This window comes from Ovis canadensis, chromosome 1, assembly GCF_042477335.2.
Source record: "Ovis canadensis isolate MfBH-ARS-UI-01 breed Bighorn chromosome 1, ARS-UI_OviCan_v2, whole genome shotgun sequence".
Lineage (NCBI taxonomy): Eukaryota > Metazoa > Chordata > Mammalia > Artiodactyla > Bovidae > Ovis > Ovis canadensis.
Window position 1 is genome coordinate 193880483 of NC_091245.1, and position 13103 is coordinate 193893585.

Here is a 13103-nt window from a genome sequence, read left to right on the forward strand (position 1 = left end):
TACATCAGACAATGGAATATTATTCAGCACTAAAAATAAACAAGCTATCAAGCTATGAAAAGACAGAGGAAGCTTAAATGCATATTACTAACTGAAATAAGCCAATCTGAAAAAGCTGCATTGAATGAACCGTATGATTCCCTAAGATGTAATGGAAAAACCTGAATGAACTTTTTGGCCAACCCAATACATGCCATTCTGGAAGAGGCAAAACTATGGAAACGCTAAAAATTATCAGTGGTTGCCAGAGGTTACTGGGAAGGGAAGCTGAAGAGGTAGAACAGGATACTAAGGGCAGTAACATTATCCTGTATTGTACTGTAACGGTAAATATATCATTATACATTTGTCCAAACCCATAGAATGTAAACCACCAAGAGTGAATCTTAATGTAAACTATGGACTTTGGAGGATAATGATGTGTCAAGATAGAGTCCCTGATTATAACAAATGTATTTGGTGGGGGTGGGGCACTCTCAGAGTATTGCTAATCAAAGAAACTGGGATGGGGATGGTGTGCAGGCAGGGAGTATATGGGAACTCTGTACTTTCCGCTCAGTTTTACTGGGAACCTAAGTGAAATCTATTAAAACGACAACTCAGTGTTCAAGCATTTTATTAAATCATTTGAGGAATCTCCACATTGTTGCACATACCAGATTGTATACAATTTTAAGGGCATATCACTTGTTCACAAACATACAGCTGAGCAGTAAACTGGCTAATACACTATTTTTAGTAAACTAAAATTTCAACAACATTCCAGAGGATACACAATAAAGGTCATGCAAGTTCTAGAATAGTGAATCATGACAAAGCTCCCTCATTTTATCCTTTTATCTTCAAAATACATGTGACATCTAAAACCGAAAAAATCTGACCAGCTGGTTGGCATTAGTCAGATATCCATTTCTTCCAGGAATATTAAGCCCCTTACCACATAATGACTTGTTTGATTGCAAATAACTTAATCCTAACTACAGAAAAATTTTCTGAAGAAATTTACTGCTGTAAAATGTATACCCGTTATTCATAATATGCCTTGAAGTCACTGAACTTTCATTAAAATGACAAAGCATGATACTCAAACCAGGAATCCCAACTCTGACCTTTTCACTTACACTAAGTATCAGTTCAAGATAAAACACTGGAAGACTGAAACAGACTGAATAGTCAAACAAATCAGTGAGGCTATATTAATCTAGATCTATTTTAATTTACATAAATGACACTAAATTTAAGAATCTTAAGATTACCCTATGAATTTTTTTTTAGGTGACAGTATTGAACTGCCTTAGAACAGCTGATTATCAGGTTTATAATAAAAATGAGTGAGTAGAAAAAAAAGTCCTAACTGATGTGGTCTCAAACTTACTTGTTCATGTCTATGTTTAACTTATAACCACCAAATACTGATGGTTGGGGAGACATGATCAAAGACCTTTTAGCAAACTTTACCTCCCTCAACCCTGCAGTTGCCCCTCCCCCCAAACTCTGGTACAAGTTTCTACTGCTATAAGCTAAAAGGTTAATTCTGGATTCAAACTTGTGTGAACTACGTTTATAGGAGATAACATGCAAATAAGGGGATAAAGTTAAATTCACCTGGAAACAGCAAACATTATAAATGTATGCTACTATCCTGCCTAACAGAAGGCCTGGAGAGACCACAAATATAACAAAACACATTAGGTTTAAAAACAAAGAACCTTGAAGGAAGTAGTTTTATTTTACAGTGGTTGAAGTTAGCCACCAAATGCTAATGACCACAAAATGTTTCTGCAACTAAAACTAAAAGATAGAGAATTATAGGGAGCTGGGAATACATGTTAGATACTAACGATCTTCAAGCTTTGAAGATGTCATTGCATGAAGAAAATTATGGGAAACACTGTTCCCGATAATTATGTACACCCTTAGTGTAACATATGGAGATCACTGTCTCCGATACAGACACTGTGGTAGGCAAAAACTACCATGTTCTTTATACATTATGGAAGACACTGCTCCCGATAATGTGAGTTAGGTTTGTGAAAAGGTACTGGAAATTTTGCAAAATTCAAATTGAAGTTACATCTTAGAGAAATTGAACTGTAAAATTTTGCATGTATGAATACAACCACAGCTTTTAAGTGACATTAATTTATAACTTGGTCACAATTCACTGCATTTAGTAGAACTGCCAGTTTTATCTGGTTAGCTAAATAGAAGTTTAACTTGATTAGCAACCACTAATTAAATTTAATTCTCAAGACTGAGTTTTATAATTTTATTTGGCTTGCGGTTATTTTTTAACACCCTTAAGTGTTGACCACAAGTGCAAAACTTCCAGTATCTGTTGGGTTTTATTAGCAGATGCTGCTTTTATTAAAAAAAAAAAAAAAAAACGACAGTATAACTGTCATAATTATGGAAGGCACTGCTTCCGATAATTATCTTCTATTAAAAAAAAACCCACCATTTATAGTGAACTCTGTCACTGATAAATAAACAATAAATATCTCAGTGCCAAAATGACAGGAAGCTTTTCCAAAAAATTAACACTTTGGCCAAAATTTGGCATTGTGTTCTCTAAAGTCTGATAAATTGAGTTTGAAATTAAACACCTAAAACCTGGTTCTCTTTCAAAATACCTTGGAATAAGTGAAAACAAAAAACTAACAAAGATTTATGGGACAAGGGATAGAGGAAAATAAAATATACTAGGTCTTTGGCTTTCTGGTCTCCTCTTTTCATAGATAATCTTGAGGTTGCCACATTAAGGCCTTACTCCTGTGACAAATAGTTGAACCTCGTTTTATGCAGCTGAAGGCCCTCTATTTCAGACCTCATTGGCAAGAAAACATGTCCCATCTCTTCTGAAAGTGAACTGTTCCACTTTCAGAGGTGGAAACCAGCTAAATCCTTACAGAAGGCAGAGACCCCATGTGGAGAGTAAAGCCTTACAGCCTGGTGTCTGTCTAGCATCAAATGAAGATGGAAGATCACTCTAAGCTACCTTCCTCCTCCAACTCAAAAGATAACCAGCTCACGTCCTTAGGATTTAGACCAACAGTTCACATAACTGGTTCTGACTTTTTCAGAACTATGACAGGAAAGAGGCAGTTACCATTACAAAGCACTAAAAAGTCTAGAGATAATCACAGAAAATATTCTACTGTGAACATTTTAAAAAATTATTCAATTTAACTAGAAATGCAAGTACCTACCCTGTATTAAAAGCTGCTGCCTAAAGACCAACATCTAATAGTACCAAGACTGGGTAGATTTTTAATATTAGTTTTTTAGCCCTACTGAAAATTTAGCATAACCAATATAAGTCTAGAAACCACACTACCCTGATGTTCTCGTATTAAGTTTTGGGTGTCACATTTAAAATTCGTTGTCAATGTCCCAGATGTCTCCAGAGAGGGCATTTGCAGCTCCCTGAATAGTCCAAGTTGCCAGAGCCAACTGGTTTTCCAACAGTGTTTGATTAAAAGCACCATTAAGTTTCTTACGCAGCTTCAAGTGCTCCAGTAAAGCTGACAGAGTGTGAGAGCCAGAGCCCCAGAAGATGTGTCGGAAAGGAAACTCTCTTGGAGACACATAGGGTGAGAGGAGGTGATATTCCACCTACGGAAACAAAACATAGACCTTACACAATGCTACAGCTTTTGCCAGTGAGAAAACGACCTGATATAGTAAAACCACCATCATTCTCACTTGCATGTTTAAATTTCCCTGAATTTTAAGAATGTTGAGAACCAAGCTACTAATCTTCTAATGTTAAAACTGTAAGGAAAGCTGTCAATTCCTTTGTAAACTCTAACTGCACTGGGTTGTTTTTTGTTCCTTTTTTGGTTGGAGCCTCCATACGGAAGTTTCCACTACAATAAAACAGCTAAGGGCTGAATTAAACAGAAATACAGAGAAAATGACAGATGAAAATCATTACTGATCCTTTCTTTAAAATGATTTTAGAGCCTAAAAAAACTAATACTAGGTCAAATGTCTTCTGTATTTTCAGTTTAGATAGTTTATATAGCTTTAGTTTATAGTTTATATAGCTTTAGATCTTTTTTAAAATTTGTGCTGAATTCTAAAGCGGGAAAGGATTCCAGGCGCCTAGAATTATAAAATTTACTTTTTAGAAACACAAGATTTACCAATTAGAAATGAACAAACTGGAATTCCTCTTTTTCTAAGGATTACGTACTTTCATGATACGGTCATTGATTTCCCTCATCACAGATCTGTCTGTTTTCTCAGCATTCTTATAATCCGTAGTTAGTCTAGATGTAGCACGGAAGAAGTCTCCACGAGCAGAATACAGCCACTGCATATTCAGACCCATATCCTGAAACAGAAAGACATGAAAGTCACTATTAGACGTTATATTTCTAAGGGTGTTATTCTACATACCTTTCTAAATTTAGGTGTAGTAACTGAAATGATTCTGATAAAAGGGGGCGAGACTCAAAAACAAGCTCAAGTCAGCAAAAGCTAGATATAAACATATTGTATACAAGGTTCCAGGCTCTATAGGCTAAGTAACGTACTCATATTTAAGCTCAGCAAATAGTACTATTATCCATTCTTACCTCCCAGTTTCTGATCAGTTACAATTAGTTTCAAGTTTCAAGAAAGCCAATCCTTATAATTAAGATTCGGTTATCAGTGATTTACTTTATTTAAGGGATCTGTTGAATTGCCTTCTGGTACTACAAAAGCCACTCATTAATATTAATTTGGTTTTATCAAAACTTTGAATATTCGACAAAAAGGATCAACACTAAATAAATCCACTGGCTACGTTCCTCTCTCCACCCATGTGATCTCTGAAAAGTATTTGTGGCCCAAACTTAAAAGTTCATAGTTGAGATCTTCATATGGTTTACATCCAGCCTCTTTATGGGGTGCTAGGAATACGTGAATGAGAGAATTGTTTCAGATGAATGAGGTAACACTGTTGTAGACTCTTAAACACCTGCTGTGGTCTGTCCTATGTACTGCAGTCTCTGAGCTTCCTCTCAAGTGAATTGTGGATTCTACGCAAAATTATACTTCAGTGCACTTTAAAACATACTTTGGCTACCTGTCCTGTTCCCCAGGAATAGCTAAAGAGTATTCTTCAGACTGTTTGATACTTTGCCAGTAGGAACCTGATTTAATTAGTGCTTACCCTTATGTCTGCTCTGAATAGGTTCATTTCCTTCACAAAACGAAGTATTTCGTCATTATACATCTCATAGTTCAGGTCCAGCTCGACACCATGGGTAAGTTTCATCACAAGCTGACCAGCCACTTCTGCTGCTGCACGTGCCACTCTGTTCAGCTGAGGAACTTCTCCGTTCAATGTCTCATAGGTGTCCATGGGAGTGTCTAAATAAGGGTAATCTGTGTCCTGGGAAACAAAGGTGGGTTATAAGACGAGGAGCTTCACATTCTAGTTTCCCCCATCAAGGTAACAGTAACTATAATTCTTCCTTTGCTTCTAATATATTCCTTCTCCAACTTTATCTCCTATCCACTACTTTCAGAAGATACAGCTTTTGCTTGTTCCTCTGAACCTAACCTACTCCTGGAATGATTTTGCTTTCTCCTAAGCTGTACTGAATCCCTGTTTATCACATCACAGACCCTGAATGGATCTGTAGCCGGAACAGGTTGTATCCTTGTTCTTGTCTCCCTGAGAAGTCTGGCATGAGAGAAGAGGAGAGCATGCCTGAAAAGTACTTTCAATATAAAGTGTTACCTTTAGCCAAAAATTTACCTTCTTTCCCATCATGCATTCATGCTGCCTTTCATCCATTCATGCTACCTTTCTGAGAGACACTCACAAGAACTCTCTACTTTCACTGGACAACTTTGGTAACTATTTCTTCAACTCTACCACTGTCCTTGGTGACAATCTCATTGGCAGTCCTTTGGTTTGACCTCAGTCCTTAACTTTCAGACTGTACATGCTTATCTGTATGTGTCACATATACATCTGTATAGGTATGTATGTTATTTGTATAGGTATTACCTATACCTCTGAACAGCTTAAAAAAAAAAAAAAAAGACTTCTGGAGGTCAACAGAGATCATCCATAAATTTCCTCAACCCTGGGACCTGACACTCAGTTCCTCCTAGGGAACTAAATAGACATCATGACCTAATATTTCAATACCATTCATACAACTGATCTAGCAGAAAGTTAGGGGAAATCCAGCTATGTTAATCTCTAAATCCACACCTTTCATCACTTCCTCACTTTTTCTGTCCTAATCCCAGGCTAAAACACCCAGTGGGAAGAAGTCTAGTAAGGACCTGGCCTCTATTGGGTCAACAATTTGATGCCAAAGTCAGCAGTTTCTACCCTGAACCTCTGTTAAGAACTCTGGTATCTCTTCACACCTTGAAAGAGCCTGCTACAGAGCTAGTTTTTCAACTCCAACACAGAGGCCTTCATTTTCAGTCTGCCTGGATTTCAGTGTCTTCTAATTGGCTCTTGTACCAAGCCAATCTTGGTTTTCCAACAACTTGGTCAGTTCAAAGTTCTGTCCCTTAAAAAGCTCGACTTTTTTTTTTTTTCGTGCTTTTATCTATAATCCCTGCCTAAGAGACTAACTAACATCTCGGGACAAACATCTACAATCATATTTCAACAGGCATCAAGAACAGCATTATCCAGTAGAACTTTGTTTGAAGGAAATATTCTATACTTGCACTCTCCAATAGACAGCCTTGTTATTAAAAGTCATTCTATATAACTGAAGAAGTTTTAGCAAATAAACTCAAATGCTAACTAAGCTGAGATTAAAATTCTATGTTAAGACTGACAATAAGGAAGATTACAGTAACTGCACGTGTATAATTTCTCAATACATACTAAGCATTCTAGGAAACTTGGTCTCAAAACTGACCAAAGAAGATCTAAGATATAGTGCTGTACCATTCTTCAGACTTACCTCACAAAAACAGAAAGAGACTGCTGGGATTCCAGAATACGCAAGGAAAGGGAAAGCAGCATTATCCAAAGAAAGCTTCTTCCTACAAGAAGAGCCAAAAAGTATCTTTAGAAAGTTTTCTAAAGAATAGACTATGCTACATGCACCCCTATCCTACCCTCAAGTAAATTCTTAAACTGAATCTTTCCAGGTACAGGTAAACTCAATGCTAGGTTATGTTTAAACCTCGAATGCCCTGGAGAAGGAAATGGCAACCCACTCCAGTATTCTTGCCTGGAGAATCCCATGGATGGGGGGAGTGCAAAGTCAGACATGACAGAGCGACTTCACTTTCACAGACAGCTTATAGCCATGCCATTTGGAAGCCTCTGAGTTGGTTCTTCTTGCTATGCTTGTGTTTACCACACAGCCTGAGATTAGGTTAGGTCTTCTATAGGAAAAGACTAAGGATCTGGAATACTTCATCTTTGGGGATACTTACTTTTTCATTATAAACTAATAAAAGGGCATCCTGGTTTAAAAAAAAGAAAAACCTTGAATGGACATAGTAGGTGCTATTTATTGAGTGACCCTGCTTTCCTGTTAGCTATTCATTCACCTTTCTCAACTTACACTTTGCTGATCCAGTTGCTGTCCCGATACAGAGACAGCCCAGTAAGTGGATGTTTCACCTGTAAAATAAATTATGATTAAAATGAACCTTTCTGGATTTATTCATTCTGACTAGTCACTAACATTTTTCTCTACAAACATTTATTTAAAACATTAAATTTTTCATTATATCATCTTGAAAAAAATTTCTTTAAACAGTTAAAACAATCCATAATTTCTGAAGTTATTCCTTCTAGGCTTGTGCTGTTAGTTCTTTTAGTTATGAGAAAAAAAGTTTTCCTTTTTAACGTTTTAAAGGGGGCTTCACCCAGTTTTAACAGTGCTTATTAGCCTTTATGTTCTGCCTACTATCTTCTTCCTAGTTTCTTCCTTCCAACACATTTTATACTACTGCCAGCCTAATCTGCAGACACATTACTGCCCTGCTGGGAGACCCTATAGTAACTCCCCAGTTTCCCATGGAATCAAGGTCAAGTTCCCTGACCCTTTTTTGTCTCCAGCTTTAATCACTCCAATATGTTTTTTCCCTGCTCATTCAAAACTATAGTCATTCATATGTCTGTTTTTATTCAATGAGTATTTCATCTGGCTTTCTTATTTAAGTCTCAGGTATGGTCTAAGTTCATTTAATCCATTCTGAAGGAGACGAGCCCTGGGATTTCTTTGGAAGGAATGATGCTAAAGCTGAAACTCCAGTACTTTGGCCACCTCATGCGAAGAGTTGACTCATTGGAAAAGACTCTGATGCTGGGAGGGATTGGGGGCAGGAGGAGAAGGGGACGGCAGAGAATGAGATGGCTGGATGGCATCACTGACTCGATGGACATGAGTCTGAGTGAACTCCGGGAGTTGGTGATGGACAGGGAGGCCTGGTGTGCTGCGATTCATGGGGTCGCAAAGAGTAGGACACGACTGAGCAAGTGAACTGAACTGAACCCATCCTTAACATTCTGACTCTAGACAACTCTCACAGACACCTACAGTTCAATATAAATGTTTGTCATCCTAATATTTTGTCTAACTTTCATTACACTTTCATGATCAAGGATATACTCACATCTTTCATGATTTTCTCAATAAGTGAATACAACAGCGGACTGGCAGAAACTTTGAAATTGGTAGAACCTGCAAAGAGATTAACAGTCAAGCAGTTTGCACACTACTACTTCTACAGCTAAAACTACTTGGCAAACAGGAGGACAATAACCTAGATTGACGGCATATACAACAACTATCCCTCTTTATGAAGTAGACAAAAAGGTGGTTGAGGAGTCAAGCTCTGGAGTGACTGCTAAACACCAAATTTCATTCAACTGAAGCTCTTAGTCCTTGAGTTTGCATATTTAATGTTAAAGATTTGTATTTTTGTAACTTTTTGGCTCACCCATGTTAGGGCGGTCATCTATTAGCTACAGCAAGCTTGTTATATTTAATACATTTTGTTGCAAAGGTAAAACAGCAATAATGACTAATAAAATTTAGTTTAATTGTAACTCCTTCCTTTTTCTTCCCCAAATAGACATTTCATTACTTTCCACTTCATCCACTGGCTACATCTGTATTTTTAGTAACACCAGACTCTTTCAGAAGTTTGATTATCTTATATTTCTATCCATGAAGCCACAATCTAGCAAGTTGTGAATTAGTCTCCAGAAGTACCATTCTATTGGTATGGTTTATTTCCTCCTGGTCCAAAGTAGGTAACTAGTGGTTCTCAAACTTTAGTGCATCATAATCACCCAGAGCACTTGTTTGAACAGTTTGCTGGGTGGTACGGTCCAGATTCTGGTTCAAAAGGTCTAGGGTAGGGCTTGAAATTTTGCATTTCTCACGATCCCAAGTGATCCTGCTGCTGCTGATCTGGGACCACGTAAAGAACCACTGCTCTAGGCAAGGCATTTCACACCCATATAACTTAATGTATTATTTAAGAGAAAGCTATGTCAATCTTTTGATCTGGCTATGTCCAGTGTAGACTGTAAAAAAATAACAAGTACTGCTTTAGAAAGCTTTCTTCAATATTATAAGTAGTTTATAAATTTATCATTAAAAGATACTAAAGAAAAGACACTTACCAACAACAGCTTTATCCAGATTAATATAAGTGAAAGCCTTTAAATGCAATGAGGAAAGGTATCCCTGGAAAAGGAAAAATACGAATGTACTAGTATGTATTGATCCAGTTATCACTGACAGAGCTGTTATTAGGGATTTCTGTTTAAGTTTGGATTTTATTGAAACTAAATATACAAAGGTAAAAAATGATACAACAAATCTAAAAGAGTATGGTTTTTGGAAGATAAGCAATTACAAGTGGGAGGCCCATTCTGGGCATGGATGAGATATAGATAATACCTCTAGCCATTCGGTGGCACCAACAGCTCCAAAGTCTCCACCACTCCAGCTGGCAAAGACAATGCTTCTGCTGGGTTTAAACTGACCTAAGAGACAACAAAAAGTTAGTTCTATCTTGGGAAAGGTTACAAGTTGGTAACTGACTTAAGATGCATCAGAAATTTCAGGTTACAGACTACAGATTCAAAACTATTTCTTTTCCTTTTGAGGCCCCAAGTGAAAAGAACCAAAAGAAGAAATAGAAATAAATGTTAAAAGTAATAGGAGATCATTTGCAAATAAGACCTTAAGTATACAGTAGGGACCAGCTTACTAGACCTCACTCCTACATTCCATTCTTTGAGTCCCATAACTTCCAGACCAAGAGCTATTTGAAATCACAACCAAAGTATCTTCTTTGAAAACGATTTGCCTAGAAGTAACTTAAAATACCAGATTACTTTAAAAACAAATATTTGAGATAGAATTAAAACACACAAATTAAGTTTAGGAAAGAGTGAGTTTTCAGAGAAATTAATGATAGCTCCTTTGGGGCTTTTATGGGCCACTACCCTCCACTCCACTCCTCCCCCTCCCCCGGGTACATCTTTTTCTGCATTAACTTACTTTTGTATATGAGTTAAGCACTGCAACTTGCCCTAGGACCCAAAGATTCAAGACTGTGATGGGGGTTTGCATGTGTGGGTGGGTCGATATAAAAGAGTGGTGAGTACCAAATGACAAAGGCTTGAAAGTGAGCCTTTCTTACATACACATATACTATATAATATACTTACAAATCAAATACAGAATATTTTATTTATTTATAAAGTTATATATTATCATTCTATAATCAAACTATAAAACAGTGCAGAGGTATGACACTGCTTGCTTTCAGACAGATTCCTTAGGGACCATGTTAGATTTGTGGTATCATTCTGGATATGTCAAAGAGAATTTAGGACCCAATACAATGCTTTTCAGTGTCTCAGGGAAACTCATGATTCCCAGTGCGATGAAGACACTGCACAGAAAACTGTTTCAAAGTCAAAGGCAGATACAACAAAAGACAACCTACTTTGTACTTAAGAATTCAGGGTCTAGGGATTCCCTGTTGGCTCAGTGGTAAAGAATCCGCCTGCCAGTGCAGAAGATTCAGGTTCAATCTCTGGTCTAGGAAGCTCCCACATGCCGCAGAGCAGCTAAGCTCGTGTGCTACAACTATTGAGCCTGCGATCTAGTGCCCAGGAGCTGCAACTACTGAGCTCATTTGCTGTGGCTACTGAAGCCCCAAGTCCTAGGGCCTATGCTTTGCAACAAGAGAAGCCACGGCAATAAGAAGTCTACACACTTCAACAAAGAGTAGCCCCCACTTGTCTCAAATAGAGAAAGCCTGTGCAGCAATGAAGACCCAGCACAGCCAAAAATAAATAAATAAAATAAACTTTAAGGAATGTTTATGTAACAAAGGCTTACTTTTAAGCCTTTCTCCCATGGTACTTGCCACTCTTATATCCAGCCACCCACACATACAAACCCCCATCACATTCTTGAATCTTTGGATCCTAGGGCCCAGCACAAGTGAACCATAACAACATAGGCAAAAGTGAGCAAAGCACATTATGACATTTAGAAGCACAGTACATAGATGCTCAAGTTCTCAAAATTTGTACTCTACCTTTTAAGACCATATCGGAAAGTATCCGGGCAAGTGTCAATAGCAGACTTGTTCCTACACTGGACTTTGCAGCTCCAGGACCCCAGGCATCCCTCTGGGCCCCTACTATAATATAGCGATCTTAATTTAAAAAAAAAAAAAAGATAAATTATTCAAACAGCTTTTAAACTGTTTTCTAATAGTGAAGTCTAGAATAAGCACATTAGTAGAAGGGTAAAAAATGTAGTATATGTAGTAAGGGTAAGAGATCCTTACTTCAGATCTGACTTAGGACTCCAGGGATTAAACATTCATATGATAATACTAATCTCTTTTTTCTGCATTACTAATTAAGGTTACTCACTGCCTACTTATTTGTGCTCGCTAACTGTCTAGTAAGCACTGAAGTCCAAGGGCTTTCCTTACCAAATGATATATGACTATTTGATGGCAAACAGATAGAGTGGCAAACTACAGCCTGTGGGCCCATTCATTAATATTGTCCATGGCTGAGTTCATGCTGCAGTGGCAGAGTTGAAGAGTTGCAATGGAGACTGTTTGGCCTACAACATGTCTATCATTTGCTCCCTTAAGAAGAAATTTGCTTACCTCTGGTCTATTTAATAACTTAAAAAGAGATTTCCTAGGCACAATGGTCAGTTCAAGAAGTTCACTTTCTAGGCTGTTATTACCTCCTACTAAAGCTGGCACTTGAACTTTAGTTCACTTTAGGACAGATATGGTTTAGCATTTCAAGAAACTAAGCCCAGTCAGCCCTCCTGCCCTCGCTCCCTCTAGCCACATCTTTAGTGAGGAAAACCAAACAAAAAGTCCCCAAGGATCTTTACCTAGTTCTTCAAAGCCCTTAATAACTCCAAAGACGTTAAAAATTCTTATCTCCTTCAGCACATTGTTCACACTAAGTTTCACATTTTTATCCTGTGATGATACCAGCTTACATGAAGAGTCTGTTCCCCAAGTGCGAGGACAATCTCCTTGCATATTTCTAGAAACAGAAAGTAGAGATCAGAGTTCTGAGTTACTGTTATCTTCCTCTAGGTTTACAAAATCAGTGACTTTCGAGGTTAAGAGGACAAATAGAACACACAAAATTACTCACTAGTGACCAAACACTTGTGTTTACTCTCATCTGTACGCAGTCATTTGAAAATTATGAGTTGCTTCCTAGTTTAATGAATTTTTAAAAAATTGCCTATCCCACCTGATATATGTGTTTCTGCCAGAGAATAGCTATAATTTACATTTTAAATAGACTCCAAGATGGATTAAAAATGAAGTCTTTATCTATAAAGGTGCATTAATACATTCTCATGTTTCCTAACTCTCCACTAACAAGGCAAGTGAAAGTGAAAAGTGAAAGTAAGAGCTGCTCAGTTGTGTCCAACTCCGAGACCCCACGGACTATACATATACAGTCCATGGAACTCTCCAGGACAGAATACTGGAGTGGGTAGCCTTTCCCTTTCCAGAGGATCTTCCCAACCCAGGGATCAAACCCAGGTCTCCCACATTGCAGGCGGATCCTTTACCAGCTAAGTCACAAG

The 13103-nt window shown here is 37.7% G+C and overlaps 1 protein-coding gene across 6 annotated transcripts in view; it reads right to left on the bottom strand.

Moving 5' to 3' along the window:
- Positions 1 to 599: 599 nt before the first annotated feature.
- The window catches only part of TFRC (transferrin receptor), a 147734-nt gene continuing 135230 nt past the window's right edge, over positions 600 to 13103 (bottom strand). For all 6 annotated transcript variants that reach the window (XM_069556597.1, XM_069556604.1, XM_069556639.1 and 3 more), the window contains 10 exons: positions 12387 to 12544; positions 11560 to 11679; positions 9903 to 9988; positions 9623 to 9686; positions 8605 to 8672; positions 7548 to 7606; positions 6936 to 7017; positions 5165 to 5386; positions 4199 to 4339; positions 600 to 3615 (listed from right to left, as the gene is read on the bottom strand). In XM_069556597.1, coding sequence (XP_069412698.1) covers positions 3373 to 3615; positions 4199 to 4339; positions 5165 to 5386; positions 6936 to 7017; positions 7548 to 7606; positions 8605 to 8672; positions 9623 to 9686; positions 9903 to 9988; positions 11560 to 11679; positions 12387 to 12544 — 1243 coding nt within the window. In that variant the 3' untranslated portion in view covers positions 600 to 3372. The remainder of the gene's footprint in view (positions 3616 to 4198; positions 4340 to 5164; positions 5387 to 6935; positions 7018 to 7547; positions 7607 to 8604; positions 8673 to 9622; positions 9687 to 9902; positions 9989 to 11559; positions 11680 to 12386; positions 12545 to 13103) is intronic.